The 21,585-nt window shown below is 45.2% G+C and overlaps 2 protein-coding genes across 12 annotated transcripts in view; both read left to right on the top strand.

Moving 5' to 3' along the window:
* Positions 1–20,923, top strand: part of TMEM217 (transmembrane protein 217) — a 46,045-nt gene extending 25,122 nt beyond the window's left edge. For 2 of the 11 annotated variants that reach the window (XM_063812962.1, XM_054685749.2), the window contains exons 2-4: positions 1,361–1,428; positions 14,080–14,695; positions 20,105–20,923. In XM_063812962.1, the coding sequence (XP_063669032.1) occupies positions 1,361–1,428; positions 14,080–14,695; positions 20,105–20,135 (715 nt within the window). In that variant the 3' untranslated portion in view covers positions 20,136–20,923. Of the gene's footprint in view, positions 1–1,360; positions 1,429–14,079; positions 14,696–15,069; positions 15,279–17,823; positions 17,909–19,781; positions 19,891–20,104 lie in introns of those variants that run through there. The other 9 variants (XR_010157990.1, XR_010157991.1, XM_063812960.1 and 6 more) reach the window with 9 other exon arrangements.
* TMEM217B (transmembrane protein 217B) lies at positions 20,132–20,644 on the top strand. Its single transcript, XM_054685751.1, has one exon. It carries the CDS (start codon positions 20,132–20,134, stop codon positions 20,642–20,644), a length of 513 nt encoding a protein of 170 aa, XP_054541726.1.
* Positions 20,924–21,585: the final 662 nt, after the last annotated feature.

The following is a 21,585-nucleotide window of genomic DNA, read 5'->3' as shown; positions in this document are numbered from 1 at the left end:
ATGCCACCTGAAAGCAGGGAAAGCCAGCCCTGCTGGTGCCTTAATCTTGGACTTCTCAGCCTCCAAAACTGAGAAATAAATTTCTGTTGTTTATAAATTTCCCAGTCTGTGGAGTTGTGTCATATTGCATGAATGGACTAAGATGGATCAGAAAAGTAATGATTCAAGAGATTGGTGGGAAGGAGAGTTGATGGAACTTAGTGAGTTTTTTGGATGTTGAGGATGAGCAAGAGTAAGGTACATGGGGAAATGGGTAGAAGAGTGTTAATATCATTTACTTAAATAAGAAAGACCAGAGAAACAGTAGGTGGGGGTGGGAGTTTGGCACAAGCTAAGTTTGAGCAGCCCCAAAAGAGCTCCCAAATGGAGGCATTCTCGTTGAATATGTCAACTGAAGCTCCAAACTGAAGACCAGATTGGATTGGGAGTCACCAGTGTAGTGGACATTGCATTTGTTCTCAGTGTAGATGGCAGCAGAACCACAGTGAGGTTACCAAAGAAGAGAGTATAAAGTGAGAACAGTCTTGGTTTGTGCACTGAGGGAGACTAGCCTTTAGGAATAAGCAGAAGGAAGCTAATAAAGGAGTCTGAGAAAGAGTTGTCAGACAGGTGAGAGAAAAACAAGGTGAGTTTGGTGTCAAAAGTCAAGAGAAGGTGTTTGAAGAGATAAGGAATGGTCAACTGAAATGATAAATGGAAGATTCCGGGGAGGGCAGGAGCATGGGCTCTGGAACAGAGATAACAACAGGGTAGAGGAGGAAAGATACTTCCTCTTTGTAACAAAGGAAGGGAGTGTATATGTGGAAATGGGGTTTGTGGATCTGGGACCAAAGGTTTGGACTAGCTGTTGCAGAGAACGGGAGAGGAAGTTAACCAGAGAAGGGTAGTAGGATTTCCCAGCAGTGTTTAGGGCCAGTTAAACTGGTGACCATTAATAGGGTATAAAACTATTGTCAGGAGGCTGAGGCAGGAGAATGGCGTGAACCCCGGAGGCAGAGCTTTCAGTGAGCCAAGATTGCGCCACTGCACTCCAGCCTGGGCGACAGAGCGAGACTCCGTCTCAAAAAAAGAAAACAAAACAAAACAGAAAAAACTATTGCATAGGGCCTTTAGTCTAGATTATCCTTGAAGGTTTGGAAAAAGTATGTAGAAAATCCATTATGGGCAGGAGCCTTGTGACAGAAAGTTCTCCTGACTTTCGCTATTTCAGCATGTTATTCTGTTTGTGATCTCTAATTCTATTTGCATCAACTTGGGAAAATTCTATTTTTTGGAACGAAGCGTCCTTTTGTACCCATTAATCAAATCTATTAGCCCAGATTTAAGAATAAATTCCATTTCACCCCTCTCTCCCCCCCAGCAAAAGACTTACACAAGCAAAAAAGAAAATACCTCATAAGGTGACATCCTTCAGCTGCCCAGTTTCAGGTAAGGAGAAAGCAGATAATTCGATTCATGCAAGCTTGAGATTTTTGCCTGGGTCCCACCTCCAGAGATTCTGATTTTAGTAAGTCTGGGCTAGGGACTGAGATTCTGTAATTTTTTTTTAGCCACACAGTCAGGAAGACCTAGGAAGCAGGGGTCTGAGGAAGAATAATGGTCTGAAAGTGAGAAGAAAATCCAAGAGCAGAGTAGCCCCATTTCCTGAAAAAAAAAAATTGTACATTTCTCTCTACATTGAAAATATATATATATTATACATAATAACATAATATATATATTATATATATAAAAGATAAAACACCCAGGCAGCATGAGCTTTCTGTTGAATTTTTTTTTTTTTTTTTTTTGAGATGGAGTCTCGCTCTATCGCCCAGGCTGGAGTGCAATGGTGCAATCTCGGCTCACCGCAACCCCACCTCCCGGGTTCACGCCATTCTCCTGCCTCAGCCTCCCGAATAGCTGGGACTACGGGTGCACGCCACCATGACTGGCTAATTTTTGTATTTTTAGTGAAGACAAGGTTTCACCATGTTGGCCAGGATGGTCTCGATCTCCTGACCTCATGATCCGCCTGCCTCGGCCTCCCAAAATGCTGGGATTAGAGGCGTGAGCCACCGCGCCCAGCCTGATTTCTTAAAAATTAAATGGAGGCCAGGTGTGATCACTCACTCCTGTAATCCCAGCACTTTGGGAGACTGAGGCAGGTGGATCACTTGAGGTCAGGAGTTCAAGACCAGCCTGGCCAACGTGGTGAAAGCCCGTTTCTACAAAAAAAAAAAAAAAAAAAAAAAATTAGCCAGGCATGGTGGCTTGCACCTGTAATCCCAGCTACTTGCAAGGCTGAGGCAGGAGAATCGCTTGAACCCGGGAGGTGGAGGTTGCAGTGAGCAGAGATCATGCGCCTGCACTCCAGCCTGGGACAGAGTAAAAAAGAAAATAAATAAAAATTAAATTAAACTAAATTAAATGGAATTTAGTGACAGTGGTTTAACTAGGTTCTTGAATTGATTTGGTTTAATCCCATAGCCTAACTTAAACAACAACAACAACAAAAACAAACAACAACAAAAAACCTTTGTGTTGTTATTTAGTTTCACTGAAAAGAAAACTCATTGTTAAAACCCTTCTCAAAAAAATTAACTTAATTTTTATAAGACAACTGCCCAGTGGTAGAGAGGCAATTTACCCAGGTCCAAAGAAGAATTGAAAGGCTGTTCTGCTTAACTGTGTTAAGCAGAATTTTGGCCCCTTTATTGGTTTGCTAGGGCTACTATAACTACATATCACAGAGTGGCTTAAACAACAGAAATTAATTTTCTCACAGTTCTTGAATTCTGAGATCAAGGTGTCAGTAGGGTTGGGGTTTTTTTGAGGCTTTTTTCCTTATTTTGTAGATGGCCACCCTCACCACCCCTGCGCCATGTTTTCACATGGTCATCCCTCTCTGTGTGTCTGTGTCCTAATCTTCTCTTCTTATAAGAAATGTCAGATTAGGTCTGACACTAATGACCTAATTTTAACTTAATTACCTCTTTAAAGACCCTCTCTCTAAATACAGTCACATTCTGCAGTGCTGGGGATTAGGATTTCAACATAGAATTGAAATCCCTGGTGACGAGGGGCACAATTCAGCCCATAACAGCCCTTATGGCCTTTGCCCCCTCGTATCACACCTGTGAGTATGCAAAAGGGACTTTGCAGATGCAATTAAGGTTAAGGACCTGAAGGTAAAGAGATTATCTTGGATTAGACAAGTGGGTCCAGTCTAACCACACAAACCCATAAATGGAGAGAACTTTCTCCAGTTAGAGGCAGTGAATTGTGACAGAAGGAGAAGTCAGAGAAATTCCAAGCGTGAGAAGGACTTGATGTACCACTGCTGGCTCTGAGAGCTCAGGAGCAAGGCCTGGAAGGAGGCCTCTGGAAGCCAGGGGTGGCCCTCAGCTAACAGCCAGCAAGGAAGTAGGGATCTTTGTTCTACAAATGCAAGGAACTGAATTCAGCCAACAAACTGAAGGAGGCTAGAAGGGGATTCTTCCCTAGAATTTCCCAAGAAGGGTCCCGCTAGCCCAGGATACCTCCATTTCTACCTTGTGAAACCTGGAGCAGAGAAACCACCAGTTGAGTATTGAGGCAACTGGGACTGGTGACCTACAGAACTGAGATACTATTATAACTGTGTGTTGTAACCACTCAGTTTGTGGTAATTTGTTATGGCAGCAATAGAAAACAAATCAACCAACTGCAGAGTCAGCACATTAAGGAGAAGTACTAGAAATTAAATCTATAGATGGCTGTAACTTAGAATGAGCCAAATAATAAAATGAATCTAATGAAGTTACTAGTAAAACTGAAAGTTGCACATTGGCCGGCGCGGTGGCTCACGCCTGTAATCTCAGCACTTTGGGAGGTGGAGGCGGGTGGATCACGAGGTCAGGAGATCGAGACCATCCTGGCTAACACGGTGAAACCCCGTCTCTACTAAAAATACAAAAAAATTAGCCAGGCATGGTGGCGGGCGCCTGTAGTCCCAGCTACTCAGGAGGCTGAGGAAGGAGAATAGAGTGAACCCGGAAGGCGGAGCTTGCAGTGAGCCGAGATAGCGCCACTGCACTCCAGCCTGGGCGACAGAGCGAGACACTGTCTCAGAAAAACAAAACAAAACTGAAAGTTGCTAGGGAGACGAGTCAGATTTTCCAAAGTCCTGTTGAAGAGCGACCTCCCACAGGACAAGGGCTTACTCTGTTCAGTTGAGTTGGCACTAAATTCTGAATAGTTGTTAGTAAATCTCCTGACAGGTAAAAATCTTTATCTGGGTGCCTGAATGCATAAATAATACAAATACACCTCCCTCTTGAAACTATCAACAAGGAAATAAATACACACAATTACAGCTATCCTCAAGATTGTTATGAAACTCTAATACAGTGCCTGGCACAAAGTAAGCTTTTATTAAATGTTCGTTATTATTATTATTATTGTTATTTTGTTTTGTTTTGTTTTGTTTTTGAGACGGAGTCTCTCTCTGTCACCCAGGCTGGAGTGCAGTGGCACAATCTCGGCTCACTGCAAGCTCCACCTCCCAGGTTCACGCCATTCTCCTGCCTTGGCCTCCTGAGTAGCTGGGACTACAGGCACCCGCCACCACGCCCAGCTAATTTTTTGTGTTTTTAGTAGAGACGGGGTTTCACCGTGTTAGTCAGGATGGTCTCGATCTCCTGACCTTGTGATCCGCCTGCCTCGGCCTCCCAAAGTGCTGGGATTATAGGCGTGAGCCACTGTGCCCAGCTATTATTATTATTATTGAAACGAAATCTTGCTCTGTCGCCCAAGCTGGAGTGCAGTGGCGCGATCTCGGCTCACTGCAACCTCCGCCTCCCGGGTTAAAGCAATTCTCCTGTCTCAGCCTCCCGAGTATCTGGGACTACAGGCGCATGCCACCACGCCTGGCTAATTTTTGTATTTTTAGTAGAGACAGGGTTTCACCATATTGGTCAGGCTGGTCTCAAACTCCTGACCTCAGGTGATCCACCCACCTTGGTCTCTCAAAGTGCTGAGATTACAAGCGTGAGCCATCACGCCTGGCCTTATTACTATTTTTTGAGATGGAGTTTCACTCTTGTGAAAATTGCAACATGGCCCTCAAATATGTTTTGTTTGAACAGCACAATCTATTAAGGAAATTTGAATTCAAATACTTTCAGGCAGGTGGACACTGTCCTAATTGCTACAATCTCTACTACTCCCTAGTAACTTTTTCTTTCTTTTTTTTCTTTTTTGAAATGGAGTCTTGCTATGTTGCCCAGGCTGGCCTCAAACTCCTGGGCTCAAGTGATGCTCCTGCCTTAGCCTCTCAAGTAGTTGGGACTATAGGTGCAAGCCACCACACTCAGCCCTAGTATCTTCATACCCCTCAACCTCACCCATTTATTTGACTTGCCTAGCTCTGGAAGGCCTTAGAGTTTGAGACTCTTGCTTTAGAAATCTCTTTATCTCACTTGATAGAGCAAATGTGAAACTTTCCGTAACATGGAAACATTAACTTTTTTTTCTGTGTTCCTATTTGTGACTTTTTAAATCTCAGTATTGGATCATTTTTTTCCTACAAACTTTTTTCCTATATATATCTCTCAAGATATATACAAAGTAAATATTAAATTATGCTTTAATTTTGCAAATTAAAATATTTACTTCACGTAAGCATGTAAGTCAGATGAGATGATGTAATAATGATAAAGATAATGATAATAATAAACATTTAGGCTGAGCGCAATGGCTCATACCTGTAATCCCAGCACAGCACTTTGGGAGGCTGAGGCGGGTGGATCACAAGGTCAGGAGTTTGAGACCAGCCTGGACAGCATGATGAAACCCCACCTCTACTAAAAATACAAAATTAGATGGGCATGGTGGTGTGCTCCTGTAGTCCCAGCTACTTGGGAGGCTGAGGCAGGAGAATTGCTTGAATCTGGGAGACGGAGGTTGCAGTGAGCCAAGATCGCGCCACTACACTCCAGCCTGGGTGACAGAGCGAGACTCCGTCTCAAACAAAAACAAAAAACAAAAAAACCCTTCGCTTAGAGCAATCAAGAGTACACACTTGGAAGTTTTGCCGCATAGATGGGAAAAAGAATGGGAAGGAAGGAGAAGAACTAAGAAAGAGAGAGAAAGAAGAAAGGAGAAAGGAACATAATGGCCCTGAGAGTTAGTGAGGAAGATGACTCAGATAAGAGATAACGGAGGAAGAATTGCCAACATTGACCAAAGGCCTACTGTAATCAAGGCCTTACTCTAGTCGAGGCCCTCCTTAGGAACTAGGGGATGGATGGAGTCTCCGGGCTCAGTGGATTCAAAAATCCCTGAAACCCACAAAACACAAGTAGGTTGAGTATGAAGACAAGTGAGTCAGTTTTGGAGGCAGAAAGTTGTGAGTTCAAATCCTAATTTTGCTGCTGTGCAGATATACAGGCCTGGGCAAAATTAATTAGCTTCTCTAACACTCAATAACCTTATTGGTAGCTATGAAAATGATTGTTATAAGTATAAAATATTTAAATAACAATTTAAGACAATATATAATAAAATATGTCATAAGACAATACATGAGTTGTTACCAAGTTAATTTTAAGAGAATGGTGATCTTGGGCTGGGTGCCGTGGCTCACACCTGTAATCCCAGCACTTTGGGAGGCCAAGGCAGATGGATCACGAGGTCAGAAGTTCGAGCAGCCTGACCAACATGGTGAAACCCGTCTCTACTAAAAATACAAAAAAATTAGCTGGGTGTGGTTGCACGCGCCTGTAATCCCAGCTACTCAGGAAGCTGAGGCAGGAGAATCACTTGAACCTGGGAGGCGAGATCATGCCACTGCACTCCAGCCAGGGCAACAGAGCAAGACTCTGTCTCAAAAAAACAAAAAACAAAAAAAAAAACAAACAAAAAAAGAGAATGGTGATCTTGAGATAAAGGGGAGATATCTCTTTATGAGGAGATGGTAAATAAGCATAGACTCGGTGAAATAAGCATGTAGACAGGAAGAATCTGCTGGATTCTTCAAAAGAGCAAAGTCAAAGGAGGTGCTAGATCCCAGTAGATCACTAGTTCTCATTACACTTCTTCAATAAAGAAGTTTAGGTAGTATAATGTGGTACAAGCTAAGCCACTGTAACAAAGAAACCCCAAAGACAATGGCTTATTTTTGATAGGAGTTTATTTATCTCTCAAGTAGCAATGACCCACGGCTGATAGGGTAGGTCATAGATCAGTTCCAATCATGGCTAAAAAACAGGAAGGGGGAAAGGGAGAAGGCGAGAGCACCCCTAATTCTTTTATGAGCAAGACTGTAAAGTGGCACACATCACTTCCATTTGCATCCCGTTGGTCATGGGGCCACACAAATCAGCAAGGGAAGCTGGGAAATGCAGTCGTTAGCTGGGTGGCCATGTGTCTAGCTAAAGGTAAAAGTGAAAAGGGAGAAATGAATGTTGGGAGACAATTATCAGTCCTTGCTAGGGATAGACCAATGGGAACCCAAAATTTTAATGAGATTTTTAAGAAGTACAAAGAGGACGTTTGCTATCTGTTTTAGTTGGATGGGAGGCAATGAACACAGCAAGGCCAATTACGCCACAGTATGCCACAGGTGTGAGATTAGATTACATGTCTTTTTCCACTCTTTTTATTTTTTTCCTTAGGGAACTCAGGTATACAGAATTGGATTATTCATAATCCTAGGTCATAGAAAACAGTCATCATTAATACATGCATGGCCCACTTTTGTTCTTTTATTTACTAGCTTGTTTTTTTTAAACTATGATGAACACTTGTGAATCTCTCATTCAACCCAAGAAACAGAATAATGCCTCATAATTATCTATGTGCCCCTGCCCCTTGCACTTCAGAAGTCACCACAATCCCAAATATTGTATCTATTATTCTCTTACTTTTGGTAATTTTTTTTTCTTTTTTTTAGTCAGAGTCTCGCTCTGTCACCGAGGCTGGAGTGCAGTGTCACAATCTTGGCTCACTGCAACCTCTGCCTCCCAGGCTCAAATGATTCTCATACCTCAGCCTCCAGAGTAGCTGAGATTACAGGGATGTGCCACCACCACACCTAGGTAATTTTTGGTTTTGGTGGTGGTGTTTTTTGTTTTTTGTTTTTTGTTTTTGTAGAGATGGGCCATGTTGGGCAGGTTGGTTTCGAACTCCTGTACTCAAGCAATTCACCTGCCTCATCTTCCCAAAGTGCTGGGATTACAGGCATGAGCCACCATGATTGGTCTTCCCTTACTTTTATAATAAAGTTTTATTCACATATATAGGTATGGCCAAAAAATATATTCTTAAATTTTGCTTGGTTTTGATTTTTATGAAAAGGTTATCATACTGTGTGCTCTCAATCTTGAAAAATATTTTAGAAAAATATTTACAGTGGCTCACTCCTGTAATCCCAGCTGCTCAGAAGGCTGAGGTGGGAGGGTCACTTGAGGCCAGGAGTTTGAGAGCAGCCTGGGTAACATGGCGAGATGCTGTCTCTCCAAAAATAAAAGGTTTTTGTTTTTTTTTTTTGAGAGGAGTCTTGCTCTGTCACCCAGGCTGGAGTGCAGTGGTGTGATCTTGGCTCACTGCAAGCTCTGCCTCCTGGGTTCACGCCATTCTCCTGACTCAGCCTCCCAAGTAGCTGGGACCACAGGTGCCCGCCACCATGCCCGGCTAATTTTTAGTATTTTTAGTAGAGACAGGGTTTCATCGTGTTAGCCAGGATGGTTTCGATCTCCTGACCTCATGATCCACCCACCTCAGCCTCCCAAAGTGCTGGGATTACAGGCATGAGCCACTGCACCCAGCTAAAAAAAATTTCTTTTTTAATGAGCTGCATGTGGTAGTATGCACCTGTGGTCCCAGCTAGTTAAAAGGCTGAGGCAGAGGCCAGGCGCGGTGGCTCACGCCCGTAATCCCAGCACTTTGGGAGGCCGAGGCAGGCGGATCATTTGAGGTCAGGAGTTCAAGACCAGCCTGGCCAACATGGTAAAACTCTGTCTCTACTAAAAATACAAAAAAATGAGCCAGGCATGGTGGTGGGCGCCTGTAGTCCCAGCTACTCGGGAGGCTGAGGCAGGAGAATCGCTTGAACCCAGGAGGCAGAGGTTGCAGTGAGCTGAGATTGTGCCACTGCATTCCAGCCTGGTGACAGAGTGAGATCCTGTCTCCAGAAAAAAAAAAAAAAAAGGCTGAGGCAGGAGGCTCTGTTGAGCTCAGGAGTTTGAGGCTGCAGTGAGCTATGATTGCATTACTCCATTCTGGCCTGGGCAACACAGCAAGACTCCATCTCTATAAATAAATATATAAATAAGAAAAATAGGCTAGGTTCAGTGGCTCACGCCTGTAATCCCAGCACTTTAGGAGGCCAAGGCGGCAGATCACCTGAGGTCAGGAGTTTGAGAGCAGCCTGACCAACATGGTGAAACCCCGTCTCTACTAAAAATGCAAAAATTAGCTGGGCATGGTGGCACACGCCTGTAATCCCAGCTACTTGAGAGGCTGAGGCAGGATAATTGCTTGAACCCGGGAGGCAGAGGTTGTGGTGAACTGAGATCACGCCACTGTACTCCAGCCTGGGCGACAGAGCAAGATACTGTCTCAAAAAAAGAAAAATATATGAGTTGAATATAGAATCCTAGGTTGGCAGGGGTTTCTGTTTGTTTGTTTGTTTTGCTTTGTGTAGCACAATTAAAATATTATTCCATGGGATTTTTGTTTCCTGTAGAAGTCTATAACTGTTGGTCTTTTAAATAAAAAGCCCATTGGCTGCTTTTGAGATTTTCTTTTTGTGTGTGGTGTTCCATAGTTTGAGTACCATATGTTTTGTGTAGATTTTCTTTCATTTATCCTTCTAGCAATCAGTTAGGTTTCTTGAATCTGTGCATTGGTGTTTTTTTTTCAGTTGTGCAAATCCTCAGCTATTTTCTCTGTCAATATGCTACCCCCATTTTGTCTCATCTGTCTTTCTCTATCAGAACATCTTATTATATCTTTCATATCTCTTAACTTCTCCTTCATATTTTCCATCTTTTTGTCTCCCTGTGCTACATTCTGGATAATTTCTGCTGATTTATCTTGTTTCCTGGTTAACTAATTATTCCTTAATCTGTGTCCAACCTGCTACCATTTATGTCCACTGAATTTTTAATTTCAGATACTGAGTTTTTCATCTCTAGAAATTCTATTTGGTTCTTTTTCAAATCAGCTAGTGATGGCAGTGGCTGCTACCATCACTCCGGCTGTCACTCCAACTGCAGCAGGGAGGCGCGGCTAGGGTTACACACTCCATGGAGCCGGTGGAAGCCCGGCCCCTTCTGAGTTAAGTCGGGAACTCCCCAGGTGCTACTGCAGTCGCCCAAACCATAGCCGTAGACCCCACCTCCGGCTCTACGGAGCAGGCAGAAGTCCCGCTCTCTTGGGCGGGCTGCAGCTGCCCAAACTGTGGCTGTGCATCCAAGCCTCCCTGTGCTCTTGGAGGAGGGCCGGGAATAGGCAGGATCTGCCCTCCCAGGTGCAGCTGCAGCTGCCAGGACCCACGGCTGCAGACCTGGGCCTCCCACTTCACTGAGCAGGCAGGAGCCAGGGACAAGTAGGAGACCCGCCCCTTCAGAGTTGGCGGGGCGGGACCTCCGAGGTGCAGGACCCGGGCGTCTCTGCAGCCTGCACCCTCGGGGACCCCAGGAGGACCCCTTCCCCGGCTTCCTCCCGTCCCTGCAGGCTCCCGGATGTCTGCTCCCGCTGCCTGGCCTCTCTCCAACCCCGGCACCAGTTCAAATCTCGGAGCCGGGTTGGGGCCGAGCCCTGGGGGGGCCATGGATGGCAGCGCGAGGCGTATCGATTCTCCGGTGGAAGGGGGCGGGTCCTCAGTAAGGCCCCACCCTCAGGCCAGGGAGAGCCTGAAGGCTGGGGCCAGGCCGCCAGTCCTGCAGACCTAAGTGGTGCCTCTTCCAGCCTGCCCATGGCCCCCGATGGACCAATCTACTTGCACTTCCTCCCTTCTGAGGTCCATAAAAGACCTGGGCTTAACCAGAGCAGGGCAGAGGATGGCTAGAGGACGAAGAGAGCAGAGAGATGATAGGACGACCAGCTGCAGAGAGGAGCTATCCTCTCTGCTGATAGCAGGAGACAATGGGAGGACCAGCTACAGAGAGGAACTACCCTCTCTTCTGAGAGCCTCAGAGACCTGCAGAGACGTCAGGACTATCAGCTGCATAGAGGAGCAACCCTCTCCAGGGCCTTCTCCCTGCTGAGAACAGCAGATATTAGCATGACTTGCCTACAGAGCGGAGCTACCCACTGCGAGTCTCCTTGTAGCTGATCTAACACTTAAAGCTCATCTTCATCTTGTTTACCCTTCACTTGTCTGTGTACCTCATTCATCTTGGACACAGAACAAGAACTCAGGCAAAGGTGCCGCTGGCCACAGAGGTTTCTGGCCAGAAAATTGACGCCCCAGAGATCCTGTAACACTAGGTCATTTTCTATGGTTTCCTGTTTCTTCATATATTTTCAGTTTATCTTTTATTTATTTTAATGCAGTAATCAAAGGAAATTCTGACACATGCTATAACATAGATGAACCTTGAGGACATTATGTTAACAGAAATAAGCCAGTCACAAATGCTATAAGATTCTACTTACATGGCCAGGTGGGGTGGCTCACCCCTGTAATCCCAGCACTTTGGGAGGCCGAGGTGGGAGGATCACCTGAGGTCAGGAGTTTGAGACCAGCCTGACCAACATGGCGAAACCCCGTCTCTACTAAAAATACAAAAATTAGCCAGGTGTGGTGGTGCACTCCTGTAGTCCCAGCTACTTGGGAGGCTGAGGCACGAGAATCGCTTGAACCCAGGAGATGGAGGTTACAGTGAGCTGAGATTGCACCACTGCATTCCAGCCTGGGTGACAGAGCGAGACTCCATCTCAAAAAAAAAAAAAGACTCCACTTACATGACATGTCCAGAGTAGTCAAATTAATAGAAACAGAAAGTGGAATGATAGTTTCCAGGAGCTGGGGCAGGGGGAAACGGGAATTTGTTGCTTAATGGGTGTACAGTTTCAGTTTTGCAAGATGAAAAAGTTCTAGAGATTGTTTGTACAACAAAATGAATATACTTAACACTACTAAACTGTCTACTTAAAAATGGTTAAGATGTAAAATTTTATCTTGTATATATATTATATATATCTGTGTATTATATATGCATGAATTATACTATAATAAAAGTAAAACAAAAATTTTAAATAATGCAAAAATATAGTAATCATAGTTGTTTGATGATCAGATATTACTGCAGTTCCGTTGCTATCTGTTGTTTCAGCTTGTTCTCACAGTGCCTTGTTCCTTATGTGCTTGGTTATTTTTCACTATGTACTTGTCATTGTCCCTGAAAAATTACTGATGAAGATTCTTAGAGGCTGAAGACCAGCATAAAAGTACAATCCTCCAGAGAGGATTTGAATTTGCTTCTGCCAGACACTTAGACACACTTTCAGTTTAGGACGACTTTAAACAAGATTTATAACTTAAAGTTAAAAAAAAAACTTCACGTAATATGGGCTATATAAATCTACAAAAAAAAAAAAAAAGGCCAGCTGTGATTACAATGTCTCAAGGAGAGTTTTCTCCCCACCTGCTCAGTGTAGTTAACAAGCCAACTTTTCTTGGAGTTTCCTGGCAGAAAGATTTAGGGGAGGTTTACTTCTGATTCACCTTTCCCCTAATCGTAGGCCTTTGGGGATGCTCACAACTAATATAGGAAAGACTCCTCACCTTGGTGGACCCAGAGCTTTGATTTTGTTCTTCTTTACCCTGCATTGCTGTCATAATGAAATCAAGTTTGCCTAGATTGGCAAATAACTTCAGAGCAAAATTTACTTCCTTCCACTTGGGGAGCACTTCTATACTTTATATTTTTAAACTATTTTATCCAGCATTTTAAGTTGCTTTTTGGCAACATGTCAGCCCAAATAACCTAACCAGTCAGAAATCCCTCTACTTTATTTCCTGTTTCATTGACTTATGCGCTTCTATTTATTTTCTTCCTCCTACTTTTGTATAGTTCTTATTTTCCCTCTAACTTCTTGAGTTGAATACTTAGCTCATTATTACATTTTCTTTTCTATTATAAGGCTAGTCTATCCTAAGGCTCTAAATTTCCTTTAAAGTATGCATCTTTCACTGTAATCCATATTTTGATATGTAGTAGAGAAGCGATTGCCCAAAGCCAGTTGGTGTCCACCTGTTTTTATCATCTCCACCCAACAGGGTTCTTGTGCTGCCCTGGTTATATCCTGAAACATCTGCACTCAGGTCTGAACAAGTACAGGCAATTTTCACCATCTGGGCAGCAATGGAAGCCCAAGGCAATGCTAGGAGAGTTAACAGCATAATTTTTTTTTTTGGATACAGGGTCTTGCTCTGTCACCCAGGATGGAGTGCAGTGGCATGATCTCAGCTCACTGCAGCCTTGACTTCCTGGGCTCAAGTGATCCTCCTACTTCAGCCTCCTAAGTAGCTAAAACTACAGGCATGCACCACCACACCTGACTAATTTTTGTAGAGATGGGGTTTCACCATGTTGCCCAGGCTGGTCTTGAACTGCTGGACTCAAGCAATCCTCACACCTCAGCCTCCCAAAGTACTGGGATTACAGGCATGAGCCACCGTGCCCAGCTAAGAGCATAATTTAAGCCATCTTTTTCTAACTCAGCTTTTTCCAACACTGGCTACATACGAAAATTACTAGGAAGTTTTGAAAATTACTGGTGCCTGGATCCCAACCAGAGAATGTTGTGATTGGTCTGTGGTGGGGCCTGGACTTGGGTACTTTTGGTGATTCTAAGGTGGATCCAGGGTTGAGAACCGCTGCTGTAATTTTATCTGGTCATTGCCACCAACTTGACTGAATCCTCTCTCTTCCCCACCCCCAATCCATTTTAAACAGCCTGTGTCTTCCCAAGGCTATAGTTTCCCAGTTTTCGTATTTCTGTCTATATTTCTCCAAAGTAGATTTGGGGAAGGAGGCAGAAACCCTGGTAATTTACCATGTTGGCAGGAACTAGAATTCTCCCTCATGTTGTTTGTCTTCACAGGAGGTCTCAGCATGAAACAGCAGCAGTGGTGTGGGATGACTGCCAAAATGGGCACCGTGTTGTCAGGGGTCTTCACCATCATGGCCGTAGACATGTATCTCATCTTTGAACAGAAGCACCTAGGGAATGGCAGTTGCACTGAGATCACACCAAAGTACAGGGGTGCAAGTAACATCATAAATAACTTCATCATCTGCTGGAGTTTTAAAATCGTCCTCTTCCTGTCTTTCATCACCATCCTCATCAGCTGCTTCCTCCTGTACTCAGTGTATGCCCAGATCTTCAGGGGCCTGGTCATCTACATTGTCTGGATTTTTTTCTATGAAACTGCAAACGTCGTAATACAAATCCTCACCAACAATGACTTTGACATTAAAGAGGTCAGAATCATGCGCTGGTTTGGCTTGGTGTCTCGTACAGTCATGCACTGTTTCTGGATGTTCTTTGTCATCAACTATGCCCACATAACCTACAAAAACCGGAGCCAGGGCAATATAATTTCCTACAAGAGACGAATTTCTACAGCGGAGGTTCTCCACAGCAGAAATAAAAGATTATCAATTTTGAGTGGGTTCAGTGGCTCACACCTGGAATCCCAGTACTTTGAGAGGCAGAGGTAGGTGGATCGCCTGAGGTCAGGAGTTCAAGACCAGCCTGGCCAACATGGCAAAACCCCGTCTCTACTAAAAAAAATAGAAAATTAGCCAGGCGTGGCGGCACACACCTGTAATCCCAGCCACTTGGGAGGCTGAGACTGGAGAATCACTTGACCTGGGAGGTGGAGGTTGCAGTGAGCCGAGATTGCGCCAGTGCACTTCAGCCTGAGTGACAGAGTAAGACTCTGTCCCCCCCCCAAAAAAAAAAAAAAGTTAGCAGCTTTATCCACCACTATAAGCAATCATGTTGGCCCTTTTCTTTCCCCTGAGAGGTAGGTCTCTCAGATTCCCAGCGTAGTTCTATTTCCTTTTTTTTCCCCCCACTTTTGCTTAGCAGTTCTGCAAGTAGAGACCCTACTGCCACTGTTTCAGGAGAACATGGAGAGAAAATGTGATTATAATCACAACCGGAACATCCTGCTCATTGAAGGTATTTAGTTAAAGGATACTGTGATTTATCAAACCTTCTGTGAACTCCACCTTTCTACCACCTGATTGGTCAAAATGAATGGAATAAAATGAAGCTGAATTGCAGTAGGGCAATCCTTTTTTCTTGGCGTCTTCATTAGCCTTCAACCCACAACTCTTTAATTTAACCCTGGGATAAGCAAACCTGTATTTATACCAGCTTTTTGCAGCACAAAGGATACTGTTGGCCCTGGGGTGGGTTTGTGCTATGATTTCCCCTCTGTGTCTTCTGTTTTATTCCAGATAAGAAAAAGAATAAAAATAGAGAAAATTCATCCTTCAATTTATGTCTCGAATTTCCCCATCCTTTCCAAATTTGTCAAGGAGTGTGAAAGTCACTTCCTTAATCAAAGATATATGTTAAACATACTTCTGTATCTGTTGCTGTGCTGTACTCTGTAGTGTGAACACTGTACTGAACATTGTGTATATACTGTATACAAAAATGTGTAAGATATGAATGACTATGAGAATTTTGTAGTTTAGTGGAAGAAAGTAAATTATTGTTTATGAATCAATTAGCCAATCATATAAGACAGTATATGATTACATACTATCACAAATAAACAGACATCACTTTGCATTCAGGTCCAGAGACTGTCTGAAGCACATTTTTTATTTTTGAGACCGAGTCTGGCTCTGTCGCCCAGGCCAGAGTGCAATGGCGCGACCTCGGCTCACTGCAACCCCCGCCTCCCGGGTTTAAGCGATTCTCCAGCTTCAGCCTCCTGAATAGCTGGGATTACAGGCACAGGCCACCATGCCTGGCTAATTTTTGTATTTTTAGTAGAGACGGGGTTTCCCCATGTTGGTCAGGCTAGTATTGAATTCCTGACCTTAGGTGATCCACCTGCCTCAGCCTCCCAAAGTGCTGGGAGTACAGGTGTGAGTCACCCACTGCTGCTATAATAACTGAGTAATTTATAAAGAGCTGAGATTTATTTTCTCACACTTTTGGAGGCTAGAAGTTCAATATCAAGGTGCCAGTAGGTTTGGTGTCTGGTAAGGGCCTGTTCTCTTTGCTTCTAAGATGGTGCAAACACTGTCCTTACATGGCAGAAGGGATGGAGAGGCAAAAGAAACTAGCTAGTTCCCTCCTGTCCCTTTATAAGGTCACTTATTCCATTCATGAGGGCTCTGCCCCTATGATTTAATCACCTCCTAAAGGCCCCATCTTTTAATGCTGTTGCATTAGGGATTAAGTTTCAACATGAATTTTGAAGGGGACAGTCAAACCACAGCACTCACCATTTGGCAAGCTGTCCTCGTCATTGTCTTCCCCGCTCCCATCCTCAGTGCTCTCCTGCCCCTGTGCTCCTCACCTCAGAGGATGGGCTGTCCTCCATCCAGGTGCTCATCCCAGACTCCTTCTTCCACAGCCCCAGGCCCCAAATCTGTCCCCCAACATCCCTCTGCTGCCTTACTTCACCTTATTTCCTTCCATAGCCTATCAACTGCTCTGCCTACCTCCACCTTTGCTCCCTTTCTGACCCATGGCCCTCACAGCAGCAAGAAAGATTTTTCTAAAATGCAAATCGGGCCAGGCGCAGGGGCTCACGTCTGTAATCCCAATACTTTTGGAGGCCAAAGCGGGCAGATCACTTGAGGTCAGGAGTTCAAGACCAGCCTGGCCAACATGGTGAGACCCCTTCTCTACTAAAACTACCAAAGTTAGGCAGGTATAGTGGCAGGCACCTGTAATCCCAGCTACTCGGGAGGCTGAGGCAGGAGAATTGCTTAAACTTGGGAGATGGAGGTTGCAGTGAGCCATAATTGCACCACTGCACTCCAGCCTGGGCAACAGAGTGAGACTTTGTCTCAAAAATAAATAAATAAATAAAATGCAAATCTGATTATGTCTGTCTGTCTGTCTGTCTCTCTCTCTCTCACACACACACACACACACACACACACACACACACACCCTGAAGAACCTCTCCTTTGCCTTTCAGAGAAACATCCACATGGCTGGTAGCAGGTAAGGATCCTTCCTGATCTGGCCCCTGCCAACATATACAGTCTTCCCCTCTGCTCAAGCCAAGGCAAACTTGCTGTTTCCAAAATGGCTTTTGCCTATCCCTGTGCCTACCCCTTTGTGTTGTCTCCTTTGCTGGGGGTGAAGTCCCTCCTTTTTCTGCCTAGTTAATGCCCATGTCTTTGAAGACCCAAGCTCAGTTATTGCCTACTCCAGAAAGCCTCCCCTGATTCTCATCCAATGATTTTTCATCTCTCTCACTGTTACATCTTGACAACACTGAGCCATCTCTTCCTCTATCATATTTATCACGTTGCATTGTAAGTTTTCTTTTTTCTTTTCTTTTTTTTTTTTTTTGAGACGGAGTCTCGCTCTGCAGCCCAGGCTGGAGTACAGTGGTGTGATATCAGCTCACTGCAACCTCTACCTCCCGGGTCCTGATTAAGCAATTCTGCTGCCTCAGCCTCCCAGGTAGTTGGCGCGTGCCACCATGCCCAGTTAATTTTTGTATTTTTAGTAGAGATGGGGTTTCACCATCTTGGCTAGACTGGTCTTGAACTCCTGACCTCGTGATCCGCCTGCCTCAAGTTTTCTTTTCTCTTAATTAAAAACAATTTTTATTCATTTGTTTTTTTATTTGTCTAGCTTCCACACTAGCATATTTACCTGTCTGTCTCCAGTGCCAAGCTCAGCCCCCAGCACCTGTAGATACACAATAGATGTCTGCTGAGTGAGTATTGAATGAATAGAATGTACCAGAGGACCTTGGCTAGCAGCAGAAAGAGAAGTTAGGCCGTTATTATAGTGATCCAGGAGAGAGGTGCCGAGGGTGGAGACCAAGGCTGGGGCAGCAGAGCTGTGGAACCAGTGGGGTTTATACAGACATTTCCTTGAAACTCACAACATAGATATAAAGCAAAGGAAGAAAACTGTGTGGTTCAGGGCCTTATTTTTAGACAATTCAGGTGAGTACCCCATGGGTAGTGGCTGCTCTGGAAGCTGCGCTGTGAACCGAGCAGAGGTGAGGTTTCATTGGTGCAGACGGGGAAGCATCAGTGCAGCTACCCACCAGACAACACACTGCCTCCCTCCTGGGCCCTCCAGGTTCTAGGGTGCACTGAGAGTTTTGTGTATCTGGAGTCACACAGGGTTGGGAGGATGGTGGGGAATAAAGTATAAGAATATTTGGGATGAATCTGGAAAACATTATGCTAAGTGAAGTAAGCCAGATACCGAAGGACAAATGTATGATTCCACTTATGTGAGACACCTAGAGCAGGCAAATTCATAGAGACAGCAAGAAAAATGGTTAGTAGGGAGCGGGGGAAGAGGAGATTGGGGAGTTGATGTTTATAATGGGTACAGAGATTTTGGTGGGGATGATGAAAAAGTTCTGAAGATGGCCAGGCATGGTGGCTCATGCCTGTAATCCCAGCACTTTGGGAGGCCAAGGCGGGCAGATCACTTGTGGTCAGGGGTTCAAGACCAGCCTGGCCAACATGGTGAAACCTGTCTCTACTAAAAATACAAAAATTAGCTGGGCATGCTGGCGCACGCTTGTAATCCCAGCTACTTGGGAGGCTGAGGCATGAGAATCGCTTCATCCTGGGAGGCAGAGGTTGCAGTGATCCAAGACCATACCACTGCACTCCAGCCTGGGTGACAGAGCAAGACTCTGTCGAAAGAGAGAGAGAGAGAGAAAGGAAGTTCTGGAGATGGATAGCGATATGCTTGCACGACAACGTGAATGTACTTAATGTCACTGAATTGCACATTCAAAAAGGGCTAAAGTGGTGAATTTTACATTCTGTATATTTTACTGTATTTGGAGTTGATCCAGTGAGTGAAGAGGAGAGGGCTGGAGGGAGGCTAGTGGCAGCCTGTCTGTGCTCTGCCTGGCTGGACAGGACCCATTCTGGTCACTTCAGAGAGAGGCCAGGTCAGGCTTCCAACAAGTTGTCCCCCATTGGACATTCGTCAGCCTGAGGACAGCCCTGTGTTCTCCTAATGTGTGACTGTGCCCCTTCCTTTGCCCCACAACAGAGGTAGCTCGCCAGTGTAGTGAATGATGAGGACAGAGGTTTGCTCGGGAGTCCTCTGAATTGGGAGCCAGTAAGAAGAAGATTCAGGTTGTGGAGGAACGTTTGCGCTGTAGGCCCAGCCTACTCCAGCCTTAGGTCCCCCATTATCAACATGCCCTCAGCAGGGTCGGCTTGGGCACCAGGTTCCTGCTCCCTGCCGTGAGTTGACCTCTAGAACTCAGGTGTAACCTAGGTTGCAGCTGGAGGTCTGCCTGCTGGGCCTTCACTGCACAATGGTGGCTTATTGTTAAGGCATCTTGGCCCTGGGCAGAGTCTTGCCTGGATCCATAAACCTTTACCCATTCCATTCCTGCTGGCCAAACCCTGTGACTTGGGACAAGGCTGGGCCATGCCCAGGGAGCAAATTGGAAATTTCTAAGGACTTGGAAGGAAAGAGTAGCGGGGGCAGAGGATGTCAGGGATGATTCCAAGCCCTTGAGGAGCCATGAGAGTTTTCTGACTTCAGAGAAGCAAACTCCCCAGATGGGAGCTTCGTTCATACCATCGTTATTCTCAATACAGGAACCTCTGAATTCCCACAAACCTACATCAACAGGAGCACTCTTTTTGCCACTTTAAAGCAAAGCTGAAGCTGGAACAGCAGAATTGGAAGCTACTTAGGAAGTCCCAGGCCAGTGATACATTCATTTCCCAATGATGTGGTCACATCTAGCAAGTTAGGCCAGAGCAGGGGCCAGACCCTATGTCCCTTAACTTCCAGCCTATTGCCTGTCCACACACCATCATTGCTCTTAGCTCTCTGATTTATATCTAGTGACTTGGGGGATTTGTCTAAGGCTACCTCTGCCATCTTGTCACGTGTCTGTATGATTTTCTTCCTGCAGGAGGTGCTCTGGTGAAACAAGTATAAAATGAATGTCAGGATGTTCTCCCTCATGGTGGGCATCTTCTCTGTCCTTAATACCACCCAGTTCTTCATCTTTGACCTGAACCAGAAGACACACATTTGCTGTGAGGCCAAGTTCAGCATCTACGTGGACTCAAAGTCGGAGCTAGTCACTTGGACCCTGTTCCACAGGGCTAATATCAGCACTGGCCTCTCCCTCACCACCATCATCATCAGCTGCTTCCTCCTTTATTGTATCCACAAGAATATCTACATGGGGCTGCTGATCTATGCCATGTGGATCATCACTTACGAGCTCATCAACTTCTCCATAGTCCTGCTCCTCAACGGGATCATCAAAGATCACTTCAAGACGCTGAGTTACTTGCACTGGATCTTCCAAATCTCACGCATGCTCCTGCACTTTTTCTGTCTGCCCTTCATCGTCAAGCATGCATACAACCTTTACAAGGAATCCCAGACTGTGGGCAGGAAACACCGCCACAGGCTCTGCTCCGCCATTGCAGTGAACTCATGACTACCTGTCCGTCTGGGAATGTTGTACTGGAAGTTAAACTGAACCATGCCAGATGCCAGGAAAGGTGGGAGGGAATGGTGCTCCTCAACAATGGAACCCTCCCTACCCTGCCTGTCTTCTGTTGATGCTGCTTGGTTTGTCAGGGCTTTTGAGTTTTACGCACTGAGGAATGATTCTCGGGAGAGGGCAGGTTGTGCAGATCAATTATTTTACAGATGTGTTGTGTGACTTGTTTTAGCAGTTAATGATATGTGGCCTTGTGCTTACTTAACCATCTCACTGGTGTCTGTTTTTGCCTCTCACTGTCCCCTCTCCTCTGCACTTCCTTAGTTTCTAGTTCTTCCTTTATGGGTTGGCCCACAGATGCCGGTTCTGCTGAGTCCTTTGGAGCAGTGTTGTTCAGTAGAACTTCCTGTGCTGATGGAAATGTCCTCTATCTGTGCTGGCTACTAGCCATGTGTGGCGACTGAGCACTTGGAATGTGGCTATTACAACCCAGTAACCAAATTTTAAATTTTATTCTTTTTAAGCTAATTTCCATTTCAATAACTATGTATGGCTGGCTCAAGACTAGCCTATCGGCCCAGCATGGTGGCTTACGCCTGTAATCCCAGCACTTTGGGAGGCCAAGGCAGGTGGATCACTTGAGGTCAGGAGTTCAAGACAAGACTGGCCAGCATGGTGAAACCCACTCTCTACTAAAAATACAAAAATTAGCTGGGCGTGGTGGTGGGTGCCTGTAATCCCAGCTACTCGGGAGGCTGAGGCAGGAGAATCGCTTGAACGCAAGAGGCGGAGGTGGCAGTGAGCTGAGATGGTGCCACTGCACTCCAGCCTGGGGGACAGAGTGAGACTCCATCTCAAAAAAAAAAAACAAAACAAAACACACACACACACAAACAGGGCCGGGTTCGGTGGCTCACGGCTGTAATCCCAGCACT

This window comes from Pan troglodytes, chromosome 5, assembly GCF_028858775.2.
Source record: "Pan troglodytes isolate AG18354 chromosome 5, NHGRI_mPanTro3-v2.0_pri, whole genome shotgun sequence".
In the NCBI taxonomy this organism is placed as follows: Eukaryota; Metazoa; Chordata; class Mammalia; order Primates; family Hominidae; genus Pan; species Pan troglodytes.
Note: the sequence above shows the minus strand (reverse complement) of the source record. Positions and strands in the feature narration are given on the sequence as shown.

Coding starts and splice junctions, on each gene's coding strand:
- TMEM217B (XM_054685751.1), top strand. CDS start 20,132: ATGAATGTCAGGATGTTCTCCCTCATGGTGGGCATCTTCTCTGTCCTT.